At 37.5% G+C, this 26159-nt stretch overlaps 1 protein-coding gene across 1 annotated transcript in view; it reads left to right on the top strand.

Moving 5' to 3' along the window:
* The window catches only part of ACVR1C (activin A receptor type 1C), a 115939-nt gene that overhangs the window by 66889 nt on the left and 22891 nt on the right, over nt 1-26159 (top strand). The window contains exons 3-6 of the mRNA XM_017546962.2: nt 15598-15837; nt 18717-18947; nt 22154-22321; nt 24023-24180. Coding sequence (XP_017402451.1) covers nt 15598-15837; nt 18717-18947; nt 22154-22321; nt 24023-24180 — 797 coding nt within the window. The remainder of the gene's footprint in view (nt 1-15597; nt 15838-18716; nt 18948-22153; nt 22322-24022; nt 24181-26159) is intronic.

Genomic DNA, 26159 nt, shown 5'->3' with positions numbered 1-26159 from the left:
TGTAGTCCCATCTACTTCGGAGGCTGAGGCAGGAGGATCCTTTGAGCCCAGGAAGCCAAGGCTGCAGTGAGCTATGATTGCAACAATCAATACATTCTAGCCTGGGTAACAGTGCAAGACCCTGACTCTTAAAAAAATAAAAAATAAAAAAAAAACAAAAAAACCAAAGCAGAATTGGCACATGAGTTTACCACCATCCGTCATGCTGCCTGATGCAAAGGCTGGAGTTATGGCTGCTGCCTTGGACCATGAAGATGATGGCTTCACCGTAGGACAGCAACAAGGGAGCTAACAGGGGCCTGATTGGAAACTTCATGAAGCCATGCTACTATTGGACTATCCATCTTCAGATCTGTTTCCCATGAGGGAGAAAAACAATTGATGTATTTGGCTTCCTCTGTTATTTGTAGTTAAATCCAATTCTAATTAACACAGAAGCAGCAAAGCAAGTCATCCAGAGAAGCAGCAAAACAAGTCTACCTGCCCATAGAAGGTAGAATTTTTGTTTGTAGATCAAATAAAACCTGTCCAAGAGATAGGCCCGTAGACAGGTTTTACTTGATCTACACAGTTTCTGGAAAAATGTTAAACATTAGGAGTCTGCTATGGTCTGAATGTGTTCCGTCTAAGTTCGTATGTTGAAATTCTAACCTCGAAGGTGACAGTATTAGATGGTAGGAGTCTTTTGACTTGATTGGGTCATCAGGGTGGAGTCCTTATGAATAAGAGTAGTGCCCTCATAAAATGGGTCCAAGGAACTTTCTTTGCCCCCTCCACCATATGAGGACACAGGGAGAAGCTGCCATCGATGAACCAGAAAGCAGCCCCTCACCAAACATGAAATCTGCTGGCAAGTTGATCTCAGACTTCCTAGTCTCCAGAACTATAAAAAATAAATTCCTGTTCTTTATAAGTTACCCAGTGTATGCTATTTACAGAATAGACGAAGACAAAGTCTTCATATAAAAATCCAGATTCTGGGCTGGTCTTGAAAATTCAGAAGATATGGCATCCTTGATGAGGTCTCCTCATGCTATCAGTTGGCCAGAGCTGAATAGTGACCGACACTTCTGTGTTGGGCATGGGCATTTCTTATTTCATTCACTCATTCATTATATATTGAGCTTATATCCACTGGCCTAGAGTTCCCACTATTAATAGTTTAGTTCTATTTTAGCATAGTTGAGTTGTTCTGTTTAATACAATTTTGTGTCTTTTTTTCTATGTGAAGGAATCCCATTTTGTTGCTAGGTTCTTTTATGGCAGGGTTGTATTTTGGTTTGTGACAGAATTGGTTTCTGTCAACTCTAGGCAATAGCAGAGACATGCTCAGAGAAATCATGATGATGTCAAATAGCATCAAGAGCACCTTAAAATTGTCCATGAAAATTCATCCAGAATAAGATCAGAAAGGCTGGGCTAGAGAAGCTGGTAATTTTTAGGGTTAATTTGGATAAGAATTGCTACTTAGTTCATGCTTGCACTAATTATAGCCCGTCATATGGAAATAGGCTATTCAACAAAAACCCTGCAAATTCCAGGTATCTTTGTTCCCATTTTGCTACCAAAACATACAGTGCTTAAAATGGTAAGTGTAGTTGTAATTTCTGATTTTTCCCTCCAGATTTCAATATACTGTTTTAATAATGCTATTATATTTTTTACTAGTTCAAATAATTATGAAAGAAAATATGACAAAACATGAAAACGTGGCTGCTTTATTAACTTCAATACAATTTCTGCCTTTCTGTTCTTTCCTCAGTTGTGTAAAGAGGAAAAGGAAAATCGATAATTTATATCAGTTATGGTAGGTGTATAATGCATATTGATTATGCATATGTCAACTAGACTTTAAGCCAAACCAAAAGTTTGTATCTGAAAGAAGATAAACTGATAAAACATTAAAATTAAATTTATAAAAAACTAATGATTTTAAAGCAAACTGTAATTGTATGAATTGCAGACTCAGAAAGTGAGTGTTCTTCTTTTGGGAGTTTAAAAGTCTTGTTATTTTCATTCCTTTTAAAAGATCCACTGTTGTTTCTTAACTTTCTTCTGGTTTTCTATTTGAGATATACATTCATTGCTCTAGTCAGGAAAAGGTGACATGTGCATGCTGAGAAATACTCACGGGACCCCTTGGAATTGTTTGGCCATCACATGTACAAATCCATTTATAGCTCACTCTCTGGGGACTCAGGGCACACCTGACAGGTGTGCCAGACAGGCTTTTTTCTTCCCTAAAATGAGTGGTGCTATATTGTTTGGAAAGTGCACTGAAATATAAGCATCTAAAAGTCAGAACTTGTATTTCGAAGTTTAGTATAGGAGGCATTTCTTGTCTCCAGAAATAAGTACACTGTTTTACATTATGAAATTTTGTTCATAGAGTTGTAATAGGAAATTGAAAGCAAAGTTTACAGCCAATTCAAAATTGAGGATTCTATATTATATAAGGCTTTACTCTCTCAGTTATTTAAGTAGCATTACTTTTTTACCCAAATATTTTTGAGGTGGTTATTACGTATAGGACATTGAGCCATAGATAAGTTATATGTGAGCTAGGTCAAAATGTGATTATCCCACATTCAGTTTTTTCCAAGTGAACAAAGCTGCTTTGTGTGACTATATTAGCTGTGGGAGAAGTCATGCTAGCATAGACTTTAGGACAGAGAATTGTAACTTTCCCCTGCCATCAATATTTTAAGTGTCTTCTGTGAATAAAGCTCAGTACTATGTGCTGGGGGAACAGAGAGATTGAGATATGGGTGCTGCTTTCAAAGACCTTCTTTTTTATGTAAAGGTTGATTTAAGAAAAAAGAAACCCTAAACTATTTTTTGAATAATTACTATCTAATTTCTTTACAGACATTTGAGAATATGTGTTTTGATAACAGATTAAGAGACTATCATTTCAGCTGGGTCTGTGTCCTGAAATTAAAAAACTAAGTATGGAACCTATTTATATTTTTCTTACATTTTATTAAGCTTATCTCTGCTTGGGTGAAAGTTCTTCATACTTTCTATGACAATGATTATATTCTTTAATCCAGTGTTCTTGTTTCTTTAAAGCGTAAAAATGTTATTCTTCTTAAATTCCAGTGCTAATGGATAAAAGGAGATTTGCAGCCTCTTGATGTTCCTCAACTACTCCCAGACAACCAGCAGCACAAGGAGAACCTGTCCAGGAAATATTTTTACGTATGGCACTCCCTGTCAGCTATGAAATTATGAAACCTGGCCAGATGAAGATAGTTTATGCAAATAGTCATTTATAAACTGAGCACTGAACAATGGAATGGCCTATCAATAGCTCATTTGATTTAGTTAAAAGGCAGAAATAATTGTCATGTTATTTCTGCCTCTGTCATGGCTTGATGTGATATCTAGATTAGAAAATCTTCTGCCCTTTTTCATTATGTAAGATTCATATTGATCCCAAATAACCCCTCTGACATAATTATTTTTGCTGTTTGCAAAAGGAAGGCCATTTGCTGTATGGAAAATGGAGTATGTTGGAGGGCTCTAAGAGAATTAACTTGCAATTGGATGATTCTTGATGAAACTTACAATGGTCACTGTGAAGAAGGGAAAGTGACTATTGTAAGGGAAGGGAATCAGAGATGGGAGAGTGGAGGGGCTATCTGCCTGCAGCCAGTAAGTACAGATTTGCACAGGAGGATTAGATAAAAAAAAAAAAAAAAGTTTGTGACTTAGGTCCTTAGCTCATTCTACTTCAAATTCCTATCAAAGTGCCATTACATATTCTTGTATGTTGGACTGATTCATCATAAATGGAATATCTTATGATAATTTTCTTATTTCCCTCCTCCCCCATTTATTTTTTAAATTTTAAGTTCTGGGATACATGTGCTGAATGGACAGGTTTGTTACTTAGGTATATGTGTGCCGTGGTGCTTTGCTGCACCTATCAACCCATTATGTAGGTCTTAAGCCCCACACACATTGGTTATTTGTCCTAATATTCTCCCTTCCCTCAGCCCCCAACGCCCTAACAGGTCCCGACGTGTGTGTTTCCCTCCCAGTGTCCATGTGTTGTCATTGTTCAATTCCCACTTATGAGTGAGAATGCACAGTGTTTGATTTTCTGTTCCTGTGTTAGTTTGTTGAGGATGATGACTTCCAGCTTCATCCATGTCCCTGCGGAGGACATGATCTCACTCCTACTTATGGCTGCAAAGTATTCCATGGTGTATATGTACTACATTTGCTTTATCCAGTCTATCATTTTTGGGCCTTTGTGTTGGTGCCATGTCTTTGCTATTGTAGTGCTGCAATAAACATATGTGTGCATGTGTCTTTATAGTAGAATGATCTATAGTACTTTGGGTATACACCCAGTATTGGGATTGCTGGCTCAAATGGTATTCTTGGTTCTAGATCCCTGAGGAATCAACACACTGTCTTCCACAATGGTTGAACTAATTTATACTGCCAACAACAGTGTAAAAGCGTGCCTATTTCTCCACAGCCTCGCCAGCATCTGTTGTTTCCTGACTCAATAATTGCCATTCTGACTGGCATGCGATGGTATCTCATTGTGGTTTTGATTTGTATTTCTCTAATTATCAATAATGTTGAGTTTTTTTTTCATATATTTGTTGGCCGTATAAATGTCTTCTTTTGGGAGTGTCCATATCCTTTGTCTACTTTTTGATGGGATTATTTCTTTGTTTCTTGTAAACTTGTTTAAGTTCCTTGTAGATTCTGGATATTAAACCTTTGTCTGATGGGTAGATTGCCAAAGTTTTCTCCCATTCTGTAGGTTTCCTGTTCACTCTGATGATAGTTTCTTTTGCTGTACAGCACCTCTTTAGTTTAATTAGATCCTATTTGTCAAATTTGGCTTTTGTTGCAATTGCTTTTGGCATTTTTATCATTGAATCTTTGCCCACGCCTATGTCCTGAATACTATTGCCTAGGTTTTCTTCTAGGGTTTTTACAGATTTTGGTTTTACATTTAAGATTTTAATGCATCTTGAGTTAATTTTTGTATAATGTGTAAGGAAGGGATTCAGTTTCAGTTTTCTGCATATGGCTAGCCAGTTTTCTCAGCACCATTTATTAAATAGAGAATCTTTTCCCCATTGCTTGTTTTTGTCAGGCTTGTCAAAGATCAGAGGTTGTAGATGCGTAGTGTTATTTCTGATGTCTCTGTTCTGTGCCATTGGTCTATATAACTTTTTTGGTACCAGTACCATGCTGTTTTGGTTACTGTAGCCTTGTAATATGGTTTGAAGTCAGGTAGCATGATACTTCCTCCAGCCTTGTTCTTTTTGCTTAGGATTGTCTTAGCTACACAGGCTCTTTTTTGGTTCCATATGAAATTTAAAGTAGTTTTTTCTAATTCTGTGAAGAATGTCAATGGTAGTTTGATGGGAATAACATTGAATCTATAGATTAATTTAGGCAGTATGGCCATTTTCACAATATTGATTCTTCCTATCCATGAGGATGGAATGTTTTTCCATTTGTTTCTGTTGAGCAGTGGTTTGTAGTTCTTCAAGGTCCTTCATGTTTCTTGGTAGCTGTATTCCTGGTACTTTATTCTCTTTGTAGCAATTGTGAATGGGAGTGTATTCTTAATTTGGCTCTCTGCTTGTCTATTATTGGTGTGTAGGAATGCTTATGAGTTTTGCACATTGATTTTGTATCCTGAGACTTTGCTGAGGTTGTTCATCAGCTTAAGGAGCTTTTGGGCTGAGATGAGGGAGTTTTCTAAATATAGAAGTATGTCATTTGCAAACAGAGATAATTTGACTTCCTTTCTTCCTATTTGAATACACTTTGTTTCTTTTTCTTGCCAGATTGCCTGGTCCAGAACTTCCAATACTATTTTCAATAAGAGTGGTGAGAGGGAGCATCCTTATTTTGAGCCAGTTTTCAGAGGGAATGCTTTCAGCTTTTCCCATTCAGTATGATATTGGCTGTGTGGTTGTCATAAATAGGTCTTATTACTTTAAGATGTGTTCCATGAACACCTAGTTTATGGAGAGTTTTTAACATCAAGGGATGTTGTATTTTATAGAAAGTCTTTTTTACATCTATTGAGATAATCATGTGGCTTTTGTCATTTTTTTTTAAATTATACTTTAAGTTTTGGGGTACATGTGCAGAACGTGCAGATTTGTTACATAGGTATACATGTGCCATGCTGGTTTACTGCACCTGTCAACCCATTATCTACATTAGGTATTTCTCCTAATGCTATCCCTCCCCTAACCCCCATCCCCTTACAGGCCCCGGTACTGTATGTGATGTTCTCCTCCCTGTGTCCATTTGTTCTCATTATTCAACTCCCACTTAAGAGTGAGAGCATGTGGTGTTTGGTTTTCTGTTTCTGTGTTAGTTTGCTGAAAGAGATGGTTTCCAGTTTCATCCATGTCCCTGCAAAGGACATGAACTCATCCTTTTTTATGGCTGCATAGTATTTGTGGTGTATATGTGACACATTTTCCTTATCCAGTCGGTCATTGATGGACATTTGGGTTGGTTCCAAGTCTTTGCTATTGTGATTAGTGCTGTAATAAACATATGTGTACATGTGTCTTTATAGTAGAATGATTTATAGTTCTTTGGGTATATACCCAGTAATGGGATTGCTGGATCAAATGGTATTTTTAGTTCTAGATCATTGAGGAGTTGCCACACTGTCTTCCCCAATGGTTGAACTAATTTACATTCCCACCAACAATGTAAAAGTGTTTCTATTTATCTACATCCTCTCCAGCATCTGTTGTTTCCTGACTTTTTAATGATCACCATCCTAACTGGCGTGAGATGCTATCTCACTGTGGTTTTGATTTGCATTTCTTTAATGACCAGATACTGCCCAAATTAATTTATAGATTCAATGCTATCCCCATCAAGCTGCCATTGACTTTCCTCGCAGAATTGGAAAAAACTACTTTAAATTTCATATGGAACCAAAAAAGAGCCTTTATAGCCAAGACAACCTTAAGCAAAAAGAACTAAGCTGGAGGCATCATGCTATATGACCCCAAACTATACTACAAGGCTACAGTAACCAAAACAGCATGGTACTGGTACCAAAACAGACATGTAGACCAATGGAACAGAACAGAGGCCTTAGCAATAATGCCACACATCTATAACCATTTGATCTTTGACAAGCCTGACAAAAACAAGCAGTGGGAAAAGGATTTCCTATTTAATAAGTGGTGTCAGGAAAACTAGCTAACCATATGCAGAAAGCTGAAACTGGATCCCTTCCTTGCACCTTGTACAAAAATCAACTCAAGATGGATTAAAGACTTTAATGTAAGACCTAAAACCATAAAAACCCTAGAAGAAAACCTAGGCAATATTAATCAGGACATAGGTATGGGCAAAGAATTCATAACTAAAACACCAAAAGCAATGACAACAAAAGCCAAAATTATCATTGGTTTTGTTTATGTGATGGACTACATTTATTGATTTGTGTATGTTGAACCAGACTTGCATCCCAGGGATGAAGCTGACTTGATTGTGATGGTTAAAGTTTTTGATGTGCTGCTGGATTTGGTTTGCCAGTATTTTATTGAGTATTTTTGCATTGATGTTCATCGGGGATATTGGCCTGAAGCTTTCTTTTTTTGTTGTGTCTCTGCCAGGTTTTGGTATCAGGATGATGCTGGCATCATAAAATGAATTAGAGAGGAGTACCTCCTTTTCCATTGTTTGGCATAGTTTCAGAAGGAATGGTACCAGCTCCTCTTTGTACGTCTGGTAGAATTTGGCTGTGAATCTGTCTGGTCCTGGGTTTTTGTTATTGTTGTTAGGCTATGTATTACTGCCTCATTTTCAGAACTTGTTATTGGTTTTTTCAGGGATTCAACTTCTTCCTTGTTTAGCCTTGGGTCTCCTCCCCCACTCTTAAAGTTTTCTCCATTTTTCTTTTTCTTTTCTTTTCTTTTTTTTTGAGATGGAGTCTCACTCTGTCACCAGGCTGGAGTGCAGTGACATCATCTCAGTTCACTGCAACCTTCACCTCCCTGGTTCAAGCAATTCTCCTGCCTCAGCCTCCCAAGTAGCTGGGACTAGAGGTGCACACCACCACGCCCAACTATTTTTTGTATTTATTTTTATTTTTTATTGCATTTTAGGTTTTGGGGTACATGTGAAGAACATGCAAGATTTTTGCATAGTACACACACGGCAGTGTGATGTGCTGCCTTCCTCTCCATCACCTATATCTGGCATTTCTCCCCATGCTATCTCTCCCCAACTCCCCACCCCCAACTGTCCCTCCCCTATTTCCCCCCGACAGACCCCAGTGTGTGATGCTCCCCTTCCTGTGTCCACATGTTCTCATTGTTCAACACCCACCTATGAGTGAGAACATGCGGTGTTTGATTTTCTATCCTTGTGTCAGTTTGCTGAGAATGATGGTTTCCAGGTTCATCCATGTCCCTACAAAGGACATGAACTCATCATTTTTGATGGTTGCATAGTATTCCATGGTGTTTATGTGCCACATTTTCCCTGTCCAGTCTATCATCAATGGGCATTTGGGTTGGTTCCAGGTCTTTGCTATTGTAAACAGTGCTGCAATGAACATTCGTGTGATGTGTCTTTATAGTAGAAAGATTTATAATCCTTTGGATATATACCCAGTAATGGGATTGCTGGGTCAAATGGAATTTCTATTTCTAGGTCCTTGAGGAATTGCCACACTGTCTTCCACAATGGTTGAACTAATTTACACTCCCATCAACAGTGTAATTTACAGATTCAATGCTATCCCCATCAAGCTACCTATGACCCTCTTCACAGAACTGGAAAAAAAAACACCTTAAACTTCATATGGAACCAAAAGAGAGCCCACATAGCCAAGTCAATTCTAAGCAAAAAAAACAAAGCGGGAGGCATCACACTACCGGACTTCAAACTATACTACAAGGCCACAGTAATCAAAACAGTATAGTACTGGTACCAAAACAGAGATCCAGACCAATGGAACAGAACAGAGGCCTCGGAGGCAATACCACACATCTATAACCATCAGATCTTTGACAAACCTGACAAAAACAAGCAATGGGGAAAGGACTCCATGTTTAATAAATGGTGTTGGGAAAACTGGCTAGCCATGTGTAGAAAGCAGAAACTGGACCCCTTCCTGACACCTTACACTAAAATTAACTCCAGATGGATTAAAGACTTAAACATAAGACCTAACACCATAAAAACCCTAGAAGAAAATCTAGGCAAAACCATTCAGGACATAAGCGTAGGCAAGGACTTCATGATCAAAACACCAAAAGCATTGGCAACAAAAGCCAAAATAGACAAATGGGACCTAATCAAACTCCACAGCTTCTGCACAGCAAAAGAAACAGTCATTAGAGTGAATCAGCAACCAAAAGAATAGGAAAAAATTTTTGCAATCTAGCCATCTGACAAAGGGCTGATATCCGGAATCTACAAAGAACCAAAACAGATTTACAAGAAAAAAAACAAACAAGCCCTTTCAAAAGTGGGCAAAGGATATGAACAGACACTTTACAAAAGAAGACATACATGAGGCCAAAAAACATATGAAAAAATGCTCATCATCACTGGTCATTAGAGAAGTGCAAATCAAAACTACATTGAGATACAATCTCATGCCAGTTAGAATGGTGATCATTAAAAAATCTGGAGACAACAGATGCTGGAGAGGATGTGGAGAAATAATTTTTTAATTTTTAGTAGAGTTTCACCATATTGGCTAGGATGGTCTCGATCTCTTGACCTCATGATCCGCCCACCTTGGCCTCCCAAAATGCTAGATTACAGGTGTAAGCCACCATGCCCAACCTTTTCCATATTTTTTGCTTGTGAATTTGTTTGGGAATTGTTCTCTAGATGGGTCATAGATTACATAGTAGATCTTAAATTGCATAAGGAAGTGGACTCTGCCCTGCTTTTCTGGCATTTCCTCTAGAGAGTTGTTCTCAGTCAATGCAAACAAAGCAACCCATTTGGAACTAGTCTTTGAACCAACTTAGTAAAGCATCAACAAACCAGTTGAAATGTGTTCTCATTATCATCTGGCAAATATTGGAAATAATAGTACCCACATTTTAGGATGCTATGAAGTGTCAGTTTAAGGGATGTTCATCATGATGATTTGGGAGATTTCTGATTGCTTAATGTGTCACTGTTTTTGACAAAGCAATTATTCCTATTGAACTAATAAATGAGCTAGCTTCAAATGTTGTAGTGGTTGTATATTCTCTCTTCTATTCTAGCTGTATATATTATTTCCACTTCTTTCCCCCAAGAAAACTGTGAACTAAAGGCCCTTTAAATCAAGTCACAGGACCTTGTCATGGGTTTATAGAGGTGGATAGACAGAACATCATCACATCATTCAGTTGGTGGTTGTGGCATTTCTCCCAGGTGCCAGGACAGAAACAGACCCATCAAAAAGCATCTCCAGCAATATTGCTTTTTGGTTGGTGTGTTATCTGAGAACATTTCAAAGCCCACAAGCTGGAGAAAGAAATGCTTTCTTTTTTATGGGTGAAGGGGAGTCAGAAAGTAGTTGAAGACTTGATATTAATAGTTATATCTTCATGAATTAAACCTTGCAAAATGATACCTTTTTACTTGGCAAAAACTATTAATAATAGGATGCAGAGTGGGTTTAATGCAAAACTACAGTGACTTTTGGGATGGAAGCACTAACCTTGAAAAGTTTTACAAGAATGCACTTTGACTGGATGAAGATCTCTGTTTTATTTCACCCCTGAATTTGTTTCTAAATAATTTTCCAGCAGGACATATCTCTTCACTCCCTCTATTCTCAGAGGGTTTCTAATATATCACTCCACTGTAATGCCTTCGTTCATAGTCAGCTGATTGCCATTTAAATATAGTGGGGAACTCTGTCTGTAAATTGAAATGTAGATATCATACTAGAAGATTTCAATGCCAGTAGTCAGTATGAATTATTTGAGGCAATTGATCAAGTACATATGTCCACTTCTAAGTGTGAACAAAAGTTCTGAGACGGAATATAGAGGAAAGAGATTTTATTGTAGTAAACAGTTTGCAAACTGGGAAGAAATAGTCCTCAGCTTAAACTGAAGGTACATTCCAGAGAACAAAGGCCGGGTTTGTTTGGCTTTTATAGAGGAAGTTCCCATTTAGGTTTTCAGTCAGGTCCTCTTGTGAAAACTTGAAAACTTGCTTAGTTCTGTTTGGTTGATGCAGTTGAGTTCTGATTGGTTGATGCAGGCCACATGCCTGCAGGCCACATGTTGGTTGATTCAGGTAACATGGGCAAGAAGAGTTAGTTATGAAAGTTCCAAAGTTAAGCAGATGTATGGCTTTTCTGGGAACTCACAGTATATGTGTAGTCTCTAGTTAGCAAATGGCCACTTGGCTCTATTTTAAATTTAGGCCCAGTTTGCAATTCAAGATTCATCTTGAGAAACTGACTTCTTCAGGTTCACACAGCCATCTCCTTCTTATAGTATATGGTAAGGAAATGTAAATTAATTAATTTGAAGGTCATGTAAATCTCATGAACATCAATACTTTTTCATACTTTTAATAAATAAGGAGCAGGGAAGAAAATGTGGGGATCATGCCTACATTGTCTTATCTTCTTCTTTTCATCTTGAGGTTCTCCTTATTAAGTAAGAAATAGGAAGTAGTGAGGAGGCAGTGGAAATAGTAAACTGTTTTGGGAGAAGCTGATGCATGTAAACTAAATCTTCACTTGGGCAGTGGCAATCACCAGTGACTTTCACAATCACCAGTTCCACGCAGATCTCCAGGGAGAGTTGCAAAACTCACAAAGATAAATTAAAATTTCCTTCCTTGCCTGCCTGCCTGCCTGCCTTCCTTCCTTCCTTCCTTCCTTCCTTCCTTCCTTCCTTCCTTCCTTCCTTCTTCCTTCCTTCCTTCCTTCCTCCCTCCCTCCCTCCCTCCCTCTCTTTCTCCTCCTTCCCTCCCTCCTTTTCTTCCTTACCTCCCTGCCTCCTTGCTTCCCTCCCTCCTTTCTTTCCTTCCCTCTTCCTTCCTTCCTTTCTTTTTGCTTCCTTTCTTCTCCTTCTCTCCCTTCCCCCTTCTCTTCTTGCTATCTTGTTAATACTTCCTTCCCTGGCATTTTCTCAGTTTAACATATTGTAGGGCTCATTTGGGGTAAAATTTGTCAGCTAGGCCCTCACCTTTCTGGGTTAGTGCTTTTCTTTCATTTTCCTCATCCTCTTCAATCTAATTTTCTAAGGAGGGAAATCACTTGAATTAACAATGCGGCACTCCTCCCACCTCACTTTTGGGATTTAACAGGTCTCCCCATGGAGCTGCTAATTCCATGGAGTATGCATCTCACTTGGCACAGAAGATCCCCTAAATTGTGACCTGTCAAATAATGAGTTTTCCTGTGATCAAGAATGTAAAACCTGCTAGAAAAATTAATATGTTCATCAAAGTTAACTATTATTGAAATGTATTCTTAGCTGCATGATTGTCTTCTTGTACCATGATTTGCTGGATGTAGACTACAGTTTTTCTTCATTTATCCCCTCTAGTGATTATCATCAACATTTGGTTTAAAGCATAGTTTTACAAATGTTTGCTTTTAAAATTCCTCAGTGTTTAAGGAGTTCTTACTGAATGGTGTTGCTAGACTTTTTGTAGCTGAGTAATCTTTTTTCCTTACTAACTCATATTGGTAAATTTGTTCACAAAAGTAGAAATATTGCTCATCTGTAATAAACATCTCTGAGAGTTACAGCCATCACTAGAGCAGTGCACTTTCATGGAGATTATTCTCTTTTCAGTGTTGCTGACCTTTTGCTTCTTCATTAGTTGCTATAGTGATGATCTGAGCTCTGCTTAATAGAACTTTACAAAAATGAAGATGATCAATAAGCTTGTTAATGCCATTATTTATGTAGATGGTTCCTAATAACACATATCAAAATAAAATTTAGTCATGTAAATGTATTCAACAGTGGAATTGTATATTTAAAAACACATTTAAATAGATGTTTATGTAAGATGCAGGAGATTAAATGCATTCTGTGGCTTTTTTAAAAAATTGGAATACCTTTGTGTAGACATAAAAATATAGGGACAGTTTGAAAGATCATTGTGAAATACACAATAAAATCATAACAGCAAACTTTAGAGATTGGAAGTACCATGGCTGATGATTACTAAAGCAAATCCAAGTCAGAGAATTCTTTTAGTACCTATTCTAAGAACACTTATTCTAGGCCAACTTCTCCTTATATGCACTTGTACAACTACTAATAATTTCAGAGGAATTCTGAAACACTCAGGGGAAGAAAAGTTGGTAATCAGTGAAAATTCACTATGCAAAGTAGTAGAACAGCATGGATTATGTTCATTTCTGAAGTTCACTTAACAATTTTAAATCTTTTACTTACTGATAGTAGATAGACTACTATCTTTGGCATTATGGAGAAATCTCTATGAACACATTTGTGAGGAATTTGATTCTTTTTTCTTTCAGAATTAAATAATATTTGTTTTCAAATGATAGTCATGTATTTTTTGACACATTGTAGGTAAAGTGCAAGAACATCTAAGGTATTAAGCTCTCTAGCATTGTCAGTGCAAAGGAGGACATCTGGCGAATGGCGAAACTATCAAGGCCATTATCATTGCCATTTGTTGAGATGCTAAGGTGCAGGTGTCAGGCTATAGCTTTCCAAGCATGGTCTCCCATCGTTTTTCTGGCCAATGGAGAATCAGCTGGGGAGGCAGTTTGCCAAAGGTTCACAGCAAGAAGATGGTAGCCCAGAGGTGGAGCTGGGTCTCTCTCTCTCGAACCTGGATTTCTCTCCTTCTCCTTGATGTTTGAGAACCTAAGTCTCCTCAATTCTGCTCCCATATTCTATCAAATACGTTCTAAGATTTATTAAAAACAAAACACTGCAGTAGTAGGACAAGGGGATGAAATGGATTGATGCAGAGGCTATCTTTAGTCAATGAAAAGGAAATGAACAATGTGTCAGTTTCAAGTGTCAAAATAACTTCTTTCAAAAACACAGGAAATTATCTGTCATCATAGATTTTTCATGTATCACTTTTTTTTCTAAATTAAAAAAAGATTTCTTAAATGCAAGATGAAGTTTAAGCAAAAAAATTGGCTTCATGTGTTTTTAAAATTAGAATCACAAATTTAATTATATCCTTATGTTACTTGGTTTCAATGATCACATTTATTTTTTCTAAAATGAAAAGTCTTGTCTCTTATAGGAATACCACTAGTAGAACTTTTAGTAATTCTGTCATTTAAGAACTATTTGCTGATCATCTACTATGTGTCAGGCATCATTGTAAACACTGGACATATGGCTGGGAACAACACAGGCAAACTTCTTCCTCTCCCGAAGCTCATGTCCTCTGGAGGTAATTGGGTAATAAATAAATGAGTATATGATGTGTCAGGTGGTGATTACAGCTAGGAATTAAAATCAAGCAGGACAAGGGTCTAGAGAGTGAACGGGGAATGGGAAAGAAGTGCTATTTTAGGTCAGGTTGTCACTCAACATCCTGGTCTCCCAACTGGCTTCTTGCATTAGGTTTCTAATTGGCTTGTTCACTTTTATTCTTGCTTCTCTAGTGTCTATTCACACAGTGGCCACTCAGAATAAAAGTTAGATCGTATTTCTGTCCTACCGAAACCCTGAAGCAACTTCTTAGAATAAAATTAACAGTCCTTTTCTTAATCCTTTTCATCCCACCATCACTGCTTCATTTTTTTCATAGGCTATTCTTTTTGCTTTTGTGTTAAACATCTGTGTCGTAGATGTATGAGAACATATACGACTCAAGAACAGGGATTTGGGCTCTTTCCTCACCACTGTATCTCCAGCACCTGGAATAGCGGCAACACATTGCAAGAGCTCAATAATTATTTTGGCACGAAAGAATGAATGTACATGCATTAAAAGTGGACTGCTATGGCTAGGAATGGTGGCTTACACCTGTAATCCCAGCACTTTGGGAGGCTGAGGTGGGTGGGTCATCTGAGGTCAGGAGTGTGAGACCACCCTGGCCAACATGGTGTCTATATAAAAATACAAAAATTAGCCGGGCATGGCGGCAGGCACCTGTAGTTCCAGCTACTCAGGAGGCTGAGGCACGAGAATTGCCTAAACCTGGGAGGTGGTAGTTGCAGTGAGCCCAGATCGCCCCACTGCACTCCAGCCCTGGGTGATAAAGTGAGACTCCATCTCAAAATAATAATAATAATAATAATAATAATAATAATAATAAATGTCCTGCTGAATAATGGAGGGAAAATAGTAGACAGAAAAGAGTCAAATGCTTCAGAGATCCTAAAAACAGATCCCATGTGCTAGTTTCCATTATCCTTATCATATTGCTAATTGTCACCTGCCATAACGATTCCTAGCTGCAGCCTAATCTCATTTTCCTTTCTCCATCTTTGCTTATACCACAGAGAGCCTTTACCAATGAATATAAGTGTATACTGTGTAGCTGCATATTCTAGATGTAAAATTTTGGTGATTCCAATTTCAATTCTAAAAATACTTAAAATGTGTTGATTTATGATCATGTTTTTTCTTCTTTAAACTGTAGCATCACCAAATGCCCCAAAACTTGGACCCATGGAGCTGGCCGTCATTATTACTGTGCCTGTTTGCCTCCTGTCCATAGCTGTGATGCTGACAATATGGGCATGCCAGGGTCGACAGTGCTCCTACAGGAAGAAAAAGAGACCGAATGTGGAGGAACCGTTTTCTGAGTGCAATCTGGTAAATGCTGGAAAAACCCTAAAAGATCTGATTTATGATGTGACTGCCTCTGGATCTGGCTCTGGTATGTGACCGTTGTCCATTTTTTCATAAGAAAACTCTTTATTTAAAAGTAAATAAAAACGTTTTAACAAAAATGGCCCAGATATTATGAATTTCATCTTGAAAGGATACTTGGTGAGCTCTGGTATAGGAACTCCTTTTAGTATTTGATGAAGAGAAAAACCACTGTGGCCTATAGAATTAAGTCTTCTCAGTTGCTTTTTGTAGCTTTAGGTGTTCAGATTCTTATGTTCACTTTCCTTCAGAATTTATTTCTGAAGTAAGAAAGCAGTCCCTTCTCTCCTTCCTACCTCCCCCCATTATGATTACTAACAATCACTATTGCTTTCTTGGTAATGTTTTATGTTCACAAAAAAGTTAGGGTTGTAGTATTTAAGGTGTTGAGTTCTGAGGGAAAGATGTTGATTATACAAAGTGTGTTCTTTGCTCACTTTTGCCTATGGTTATGAAGATTTTCAGAATCTGTAGACACCCCCTGGGATGTATGTGAAGTTAACAGGGAACTCATCTGTTCTTAAAGCTAAGAAACAGAAGATTAAAGAGAGCAGCTCAGCATTGCTGTGCTAGCTCTTGCTGGTTACGGTGACATGATATTAATAACTCTCTTCCTCTTTAATGGAACTCCAGAACCCCTTGTAAAGCATTCAGAGTACCAGGCTGTATTACAGTATTATAGCCTAAATGAGCCTTTCTCACAACACAATGTATTTGAAAGCTTTTTTTTTTTTTCTGGCAGGAGGTGGGGTGAGTGGGTGGTGGTGGTGGTGGTGGTGGGGCAGTTTTCCCTAGAATAACAAACTTCCTAAAATGGTAGGGGATTCCCTACTTTCATATATGTATCCACAAATCCTACCAGCTTGTGGTTTACAGAAATATGAACAAGAGTGACCATAGGTGAGCCACTTAGAAGCCCCTGCATCTCTTCTTGTTTTGGAAGAATCATTAAGATTATAGCCCAGCATTTTGAAGAACTCCATTGCCAATGTCTTTCAGGAAAATCCAGGCAGGCACAATTAACAGATGTAGGCAACAGAGGGGTGATAACATCCTTATGTGCATCCACAGTTAGCATGAAGCAGCTTTGGATTCATCAGAAAAGCAAAGCATAATCGAACCCAGATAGTTTGCTCCTTCTGGGACAAAATCACCTGCTCCCTCCCACCGATGAAGTCTAAATGTTTACACCCTCACTGTACACATTAGGTAGCGTCTTTCAAAGGAAGAATAGTAGTAAGAAAACCCCCAAACTGCAAAGTTTTAAAAACTGGAATCCAAATTAAGTTATTGTCTAGAAGACTGCCTTCCCTCTCTCCTTTCCTCCCTTCCCTCCTCCCCCCTCCCCCTCCCCCCTCCCTTTCTGCCTGTAGGGTTTTGTGACTAATTGTTGAGATCCATAACAGCAGATTTATAGTCTGCCCTTATTTAGCCTGTGCTTATATGTTCATATGGGAACATATGAATGAACATTGACTCATTTTAGGTGTGTGGACCAAAGTTCCCACAAGCTACAGGTTCATTGCTATGAGGGTTCCCTAGCTGTCCCAGTACAAAAACAATAACTAAGTGTGGCTTTTCAGAATAAATGTAGACTGTAACCTCTTTAACTATTTTTCCTTTGATTTGAAGAGTAATAAATTATCTATTACAAAATTAAGAAAATGTAGAAAATTAGAAAGAAGACTATCATAACTCACCCAGTTTTACAAAATGACCATCATAACATTGAGCATATTTCCTTTTGAGTCTTATTTTCTGTGCATATTTTGAATAGCTAGGTACACTTATTTATAAGAATAAAATGTACGGTGCTGTTTTCGTTCAATAGTATAGCAAAAGTTTTTTTTAATGTTATTAAATACATTTCATAAGCATCATCATTATTGGCCCCAAGTAAGCCATGTAATATGTAATATGTGCATGTAATATGCTACTGTGCTAGATCTTAACTTGCTTATTAATTCTCATATCATCTCTATGAGATGGATAATATTTATTGTTCCCAGTTTTTCAGATGAAGAAGCTGAAGCTCAGACAGGTGAAATAACTTGCCCATGATTACCAACCAGGTGGCAGAGCTGAAATTTGAACCCATGTCTTTCTTATCTGTGCTCTTAATCTCTGCACTTTATTTCACAATTATTCCATTACCTGACACGTTTCCTTATTTTTTCCTGTTACTAATAATAAGGTATTAAACATCTTGACATAAATTTTTCTACATTTCGCATTAAGTATTTGTGACAGAATTCTAGAGGTAGAGTTAGGAGTTCAAAGAATATAAGCATTATATATACACTCCGGATATATTTTCTTTGAAAATTTTTTTTGTTCCACAGGAAATTTTCGTTTGATTATCTTCTTTGACTATATCTTGCTTTTAGTGCAATATCATTATCTCACTTGACCACTGCATTTGATTCTTCACTTTCCAATTTTAGCTTGGTTTTGAAAAAATTCCCAAAGAATTATTTTGCTCTTCCAGTTGTACCAGGAGCCATACATTTTATTTTAGAGGCTAACACATTTTTTTTTTTTTTTTGCTTTTACTCTTGTGTATTTAGTAACCTGACTGACTTTGATGGACAAATGAAGGAGATTTGCAGCAATTCTTGGAAATCGGATATCTGCAGCAGCAGGATATGTTTAAAAAATGTTTACTTGTGAATATGAGAAGACAAATTCATATTCATAATTTGAAGTATTTTTTTCAGCATGCTTTGACATTAAATAAGTTTGCTATAATGGTACTTATTTTTTCAAAATAGACAAAATCATTAAAGAACTTAAATGTTTGCTTTTTTATCTAAAAACAGTGATTATTATGAGAGTTCTTCTCTGGCATTTGTGTTTAATCATCAATTCTATCTTTTCTTTGGTTAGGTCTACCTCTGTTGGTTCAAAGGACAATTGCAAGGACGATTGTACTTCAGGAAATAGTAGGAAAAGGTAGATTTGGTGAGGTGTGGCATGGAAGATGGTGTGGGGAAGATGTGGCTGTGAAAATATTCTCCTCCAGAGATGAAAGATCTTGGTTTCGTGAGGCAGAAATTTACCAGACGGTCATGCTACGACATGAAAACATCCTTGGTTTCATTGCTGCCGACAACAAAGGTATTTCCAATGTAATTGGGTTCAGCAAGTAAAAAAATGTCTATTATCAGATGAGAAAAAAATAAATTCATCTCTTTTTTTTAATAAAGTCTATATGAAAGTCTAATTTATATAAAATCCTTTCTTCTTTCCCACTGATAAATGTATATAACCATACAATGAAGCAGGGCAAATGAGTGATAGAAAATCATAATGTCCAGATAGCCAGGGCAGTGCTTAAAATGTTTGCTGACTGTTGGGTGCAGGAACCAACTAATCAGAACAGAAGCCTCAACTGGAACAGAATCCTAGAGAACTCTGCCATGCTATGTTTTATCCCTTTAGTTGCTGCTGGGTCATGAAGAGATGGAGGCATCTGGGTTTCTAGGGCAAAGGAGTATCATTGGGAATTTGGGAGCTTTTTTTTGTTGTTGTTGTTTGTTTGTTGTTGAGACGGAGCCTCCCTGTGTCGCCCAGGCTGGAGTGCAGTGGTGTAATCTCGGCTCACTGCAACCTCCGCCTCTTGGGTTCAAGCAATTCTCCTGTCTCAGCCTCCCAAGTAGCTGGAACTAGAGGCGCCTGCCCCTATGCCTGGCTAATTTTTGTAATTTTAGTAGAGACGGGATTTCACTATGTTGGCTAGGCTGGTCTTAAACTCCTGAGCTCAAGTGATGTCCCCACCTCGCCATCCCAAATTGCTGGGATTACAGGCTTGAGCTACTGCTCCCGGCCTGGGAGTTTTGAATAGCAGCTGTTTAACAACAAGGATGGAAATATTTCAATATTTTAGTAACCAATACAGACATACCAATGAATACTAGCTGAATGCCCAACTTTGCTAATGCTATATTTTTCATTCGTATAACAGGCTTCATCTAAATTTTCTGATTATCTCTTTTGATTGTATCAGAATGGTGGTAAGCAAGACAATTTTAGTGAAATTTTTTATTAATGTTACTTTGAGCACAATTTGTATCTTGAGGCCAACATTAACAGTGCCAAGCAGTGTTTGTTATTTTTTGAGTTTCATGGAGCAAGTCAGAGCACCAGCTTTCTGATATTTAAAATAAGTACTCATAAAATATTGTACCTATGCTTATATAAACACAGATTGGATATAGAGTTTGTAGATTATCTATGCTTTTTCTCTTCTTTTTACAAAACTCATTTAACTGTTCATTAGTGCCCCTAATGGGTAACAAAAGTGAGGAAAACTTGATTCAGTCAACTTTTAAACTTGAACTCCAGTTAGTAATACTCATGAAGCACTTTGGTGGAGTCGAGATTGTAACCCCAATCTAAAAAAGGGTTAATACACATTATCTATGGATGTCAGGGTTCCACCAAAGCCTGTGAAAATTAAGAACCTATAGTTAATTTTATCTACTATAAACTTAATTATAAAAGTATTCATTATTAACTGCATGGAAAAAGAGGTGTAGCATTTAGCATACATTTTGGTCATAATTATGTTTGTTGATGATTTGTCATTTCTGATTTTGCTAAGGAGAAAAGTGGTAAAGGCAAGATGGCTAACAAAAAAAGTTTTTTCCAAATTTGTAACTACATATACTTTGAAACTATATCCAGATCACTGAGGATGAGACAGTTCTCATTTAGCCATTAAGAATGTTTTCTTTTCTCTCCTAATCTGAAGCTGAACAGCCTACTGGTTGGATTCATCAGCAATGCTGTTAAAACAGTTATCACTGTACATGGATCATCTTCATGGGCTAATTTAACATGATGTTTATTGGATTATAATAGAATATGCATTGGCCAGGCATGGTGGCTCACATCTGTAATCCCAGCACATTGGGAGTCCAAGGTGGGTGGATCACCTAAGGTCAGGAGTTCAAGACAGACTGGCCAACCTGGTGAAACCCCATTTCTACTAAAAATACCACCCACCCCCCAAAAAATTAGCTGGGCGTGGTGGTGGGTGCCTATAATCCCAGCTACTCAGGAAGCTGAGACAAGAGAATTGCTTGGACCTGGGAAGTGGAGGTTGTGGTAAGCCGAGATTACACTACTGTACTCCAGCTTAGGCGACAGAGTAACACACCGTCTCAAAAAATAAAAATAAAATAATAATAATAATATTCACAAGAGAGATTATCCTGGGTTTTCCCTTCTTGAGTTTAACTGGTCTACCTCTATCATCTTCTAACTTGTCAGTGGCTTTTTGCATGATTTCAAATGATCCTAACAACACTTTCATTTTTTAATTCCTTTACCTTTTGCAACATTTACAGTTTCATTCTTTAGTCAAGTGTCAGACAAAAGCATTGATATGAAAGGACAAGATAGCGGCTGGTGTCGATCAGGGAGAGAGGTGTGAGAACGGGTTATTTTTATATGTTGTATGTTAATGAGCTTTACCATGTTATGTTGACTTTTAAATTCCTAGGAAATTTTATCACTACCCAGATTTGGAAATTAAATATTTGGATAATAAAGAGCTCTTGTACATAAAGCATCTGGCCAGATAGGTCCTTAGCAAATGTTCATTGTAGATCTTTTCCCTGATTGTCAGTACTGGTCAGGACTGCCCAGGGTTACTGTAGACATATTATTTCCAAAGCTAAAGCTCACTCTACTAATATGTAGAAAAGTTTTAGGGTAATTTCCAAAAGTCTTTTATAAGCTGGATTAGGTTTTGGCTAAATGAGGTAAATTATTTGAAAATGTCTAGTGATTGTGTTTGGCTCTTACTATAAGCTTTTGGGGAAAATAACCAACTTTATATTTTGAAGGGTGAATAACATCAACATTTTTAGAATGTTAGAGCTTTTATGATAGAAATAATAATACTTTGCTTAAATTTGTTGTATTTCTGATGTTTATTGGTACAATTTTTCTTAAAAGCTCAGAGTAATTTATAATACAACACTGAGCCTAAATTCACCTCTCAGTAGTTTCTCCTATAATGTGGTTACTATTGCCATCAGGTATTGATATAGAGGAAATAAGAAAGGAGTTGTTCAGTTGTTACAATCAGTCACAACCTCACAACTTTCTGTTTTTATGGTGGGCACATATAACAGGTTCCAACATATCGGTATCTTCAGATATTCATTGAGAATTTTTTTCTTTACTAACTTGGACTGTAAGCATTACCACTGAAGCAATTAACTTTGCTGTGTTAACAACACAGATTAATTTAAACACTAATATTTGTTAAAAGTTTTTGGCTTCTTTCTCAAAAAATTGTATTTTCTTGTTAGATAATGGAACTTGGACTCAACTTTGGCTGGTATCTGAATATCATGAACAGGGTTCTTTATATGACTATTTGAATAGAAACATAGTGACTGTGGCTGGAATGATCAAGCTGGCGCTCTCAATTGCTAGTGGTCTGGCACACCTTCATATGGAGATTGTTGGTACACAAGGTATGTATTTCCTTTTCATTTCTTTACAATTTGAATATGAGGGTAGAAGTACTTAGTTATATTGTAATTTATTAGAAATAATTATCAAATGTAAAGAGGCTGGGCACGGTGGCATATACCTGTCATCCTAGCATTTTGGTAGGCTTAGGTGGGAGGATCACTTGAGGCCAGGAATTTGAGAACAGCCTGAGCAACACAGTGAGATGTCCATCTGTAAAAAAAAAAAAAAAATCTGGTTGTGGTGGCATGTGTTTTTAGTCCCAGATACTTGGGAGGCTGAGGTGGGAGGATAACTTGAGCCTGGAAGGTCCAGGCTGCAGTGAGTTATGACTGTACCACTGCACTCTAGTTTAGAGCGAGACCCTATATTGGAAAAAAAAAAAAAAAAGGGGGGAGGCTGAGGTGGGAGGATAACTTGAGCCTGGAAGGTCCAGGCTGCAGTGAGTTATGACTGTACCACTGCACTCTAGTTTAGAGCGAGACCCTATATTGGAAAAAAAAAAAAAAAAGTGAAGAAACACTAAGGGTAATTTAAAAGCTAAAGGTGTTATCATAATATAGCCAACTCTCATCAGTATGCTATTTTGTATCTTATCCTTAATAGTATTTAAAATAATTTATTCCTAGTGGTTCTATCTTTGCCATTTAGCATATGTACCTGGGAGATCTTGCTTTAGTGGCAAATGTCCTATTATCACAACTAATTTAAATGTTTCCCTTTGATAATTAAAAAAGTAATTGGAAAGTGTAACGTGATTTTGAAAAAAAAATTTGTATATTATGTACTTAAAGACCAAATAGTACCTACTACCTTTTCCGTTTATTAAGAAAGTTGGCTCTAAGAGTCAATTAATCTAGACAGGGCAGTGGTTCTCACATTTGAACTCATGATCCCTTTACACTCTTAAAATTATTGAGGACTACAAAGGTTTTTGTGTATGTAGCTTATATCTATTACTGTTTACAATATTAGAAATTAAAATTGAGTTTAAAAGTACTTAATTTTCTTAAAATAATAACCAATTAAATGTTAACATAAATGACGTATTTTAAATTTAACAACATTTTTTTCCGATACACAAACTGATCTAATGAAAATAGTGGCTTTGTTTTACAATGTTGCAAATCCCTTTAATGTCTGTTTTAATGTCTGGATTTTCATACCTGTTCTTCATTCCATCTGTTTTCATATGTTGTTTTGGTTGAAATATGTAAAGAAAAGGTGATGTCACACAGATGCATAGTTAGAAAAGAGTTGCAAGGACCTCGGGGATCTTTTGGCCACAATTGAGAAATGCTCGTGTACGGTAGTAGAAGTTTTCAGACTTATTTTGTAAAACAATATTTGCCATGTTCTCTTGAGGACATAGCAGTACTAATTATTTCCTCATCTATTAAAAATATTTATTAGTGATCTAGTCTTCCATTGCTCTAACCAATAGAACAAAATATTCTAGAATAGAACAATAGAGGGCAGAACAAAACAGTTACTGCCCTCATTCAGTTTACAGTTTAGTTGGGAGAGACAGATTATTCAGTATGTACATAAATAAACAAGATAATTTCGATAGTGACAAGAGTTCTGAAGAAGACTCTTTTTGAATTAGCACACTTTGAGCTAAGTCTTCATGATGATTTCTCTTGGACAGACTCAGTCTTCAGTAAAGAAAAAAATATATATGTTCTTCTTATGCTTCATAGGTAAACCTGCTATTGCTCATCGAGACATAAAATCAAAGAATATCTTAGTGAAAAAATGTGAAACTTGTGCCATAGCGGACTTAGGGTTGGCTGTGAAGCATGATTCAATACTGAACACTATTGACATACCTCAGAACCCTAAAGTGGGAACCAAGAGGTAAGATGACTGACTTGGGTAGTATAGTAAGATGTGAGAGTGCCCAATAAGCATGAATGTCCTCATGTGTGGAGGTGGCTCAGGTCCAAATGGGAAACCACTGGGCCCAGGAAATCCAGAAGTTTTCTCTGGGTCACTGAGAAGTTAGTGGGCACAATGGTTGCAAAGGAAGGAGAGTTGGCATTTTGGGCCATACGGATTGCAGCCATTTAAATACAGAGTCCAGTGGAGAGAAATGGTGGAAGAGATAGTGATGTATTATTTTTAGTATGACATTTTCTGAGAATGTATTTTGCTGCAGATAAAAAGAAAAGTCAGCAGTATGAAGCTCCTCCAAAGCCTTTATATTCCCATACATGAACTGAAACTTAGGGCTAGTTCTACATATTTAGGTTCTATACAACAGACATACAATCAGTATGTTGAAATAGATAGGTAGAATCAATTAGTGATCTAGTCTGTGTCTAATAGATAGATACAGAATCAGTATGTTGAAATTGATACATAGAATATATATCTAATAATGAATTCATTTATGTGCTACTATATTCCCTTACTCTTTAAACATATTATGTAACAATTTATGTATTACCATACTTTTACTTATCATTAAGTCTGCCAAATTGATATGAGTTAAGATAATATGAGTTTGGATACATTTCCCACTTTCAAGGAACAGAATCTCTGAAGATTAAGAATGAGCATGAAGCTAACAACATATACCACACATGTGTCAGGTCAGGCCCATTAGGAATGGGATTTCCAGTGTTTCTCTTGTTGTAGCCAGCCTGCGGCCATATGGACAGCCTACTTCCAATTCTTTTTACTTGAATTTCAGGCTCTACATTACTTTGGCAAAATTCCAGGGTTCTTGACCTTGAAATCAGAAGCAACCAAAATAATTTCTTGGAGTTGTTAGAGGCCCTTGAGAGTAGAGAATTTCTAAGCTGCTATAGCTGGCCTTCAAGCCATATTTGAGATTCCAGGACAGTGCCTGTGAGTGCCTCTCATGATTTGCTGGAGACTTTGAGGCCCCAGGAACACTTCCAGGCAGTTTATTCACACTGGGCAGCCCTAAGGGACTTCTTTTCCCTGTACAAGAAAAGCCTTACCTCACCCATCTGACCATCCCCACATCAGGAACCTTCAGGGAAGCCTTGGATGCTAGATTCCTTCAAATGATTTAACACTCTTGCAAGAACTTGGGAGGGTATTGCATTCTTACTTCACTGTTCTGGGAAATCTTCAAAATCTCCCTACTACAGCAAGGCTCAGGTCCATAGACTATAGATTTCTCACACTGACTCTTGTTCCAACATAGCTATAATTTTTTTGAGTCAATGTAAAATAAAATTGTTCACTAAGAGAAAGTGTGGGTGGAGTGCTGCTGAGCACAGTTGGAGGCTTGGGCCCACCAAGATGAATAAAACACACTCTGCCCTCAGGGAGCTTTCCATGGCAACAAACTACTGGTGGCAACTGAGTGCCATTTCTCATGTTGAGTGTTTTGCTCATTGAGTGTCCCTCCAACTCACAGTTTCCAAGCAGTAGGCTCCTGGCACACCTGCTTTAATACTGAGTGGAATGATCTCTAGTTCTACTTAAAATGTTTTTTTAGGCCGAGCTCAGTGGCTTACGCCTGTAATCCCAGCACTTTGGGAGGCCGAGGCGGTGGATCACGAGGTCAGGAGATGGCGACCAACCTGGCCAACATGGTGAAACCCCATCTCTACTAAAATACAAAAATTAGCTGGGCATGCTGGTGCGTGCCTATAGACCCAGCTACTCGAGAGGCTGAGGCAGGAGAACTGATTGAACCTGGGAGGCAGAGGTCGCAGTGAGCTAAGATTGTGCCACTGCACTCCAATCTGGCAACAGAGTGAGACTTCATCTCAAAAAAAAACAAAACAAAAACCTAAAATTCTAAAACTTGAGAGATTATCTATTACCTATACATTGCCTTTTACCAGCTGATATATA

The sequence above is a fragment of the Cebus imitator genome, unplaced genomic scaffold, assembly GCF_001604975.1.
Source record: "Cebus imitator isolate Cc_AM_T3 unplaced genomic scaffold, Cebus_imitator-1.0 Scaffold10, whole genome shotgun sequence".
Classification (NCBI taxonomy): domain Eukaryota; kingdom Metazoa; phylum Chordata; class Mammalia; order Primates; family Cebidae; genus Cebus; species Cebus imitator.
Note: the sequence above shows the minus strand (reverse complement) of the source record. Positions and strands in the feature narration are given on the sequence as shown.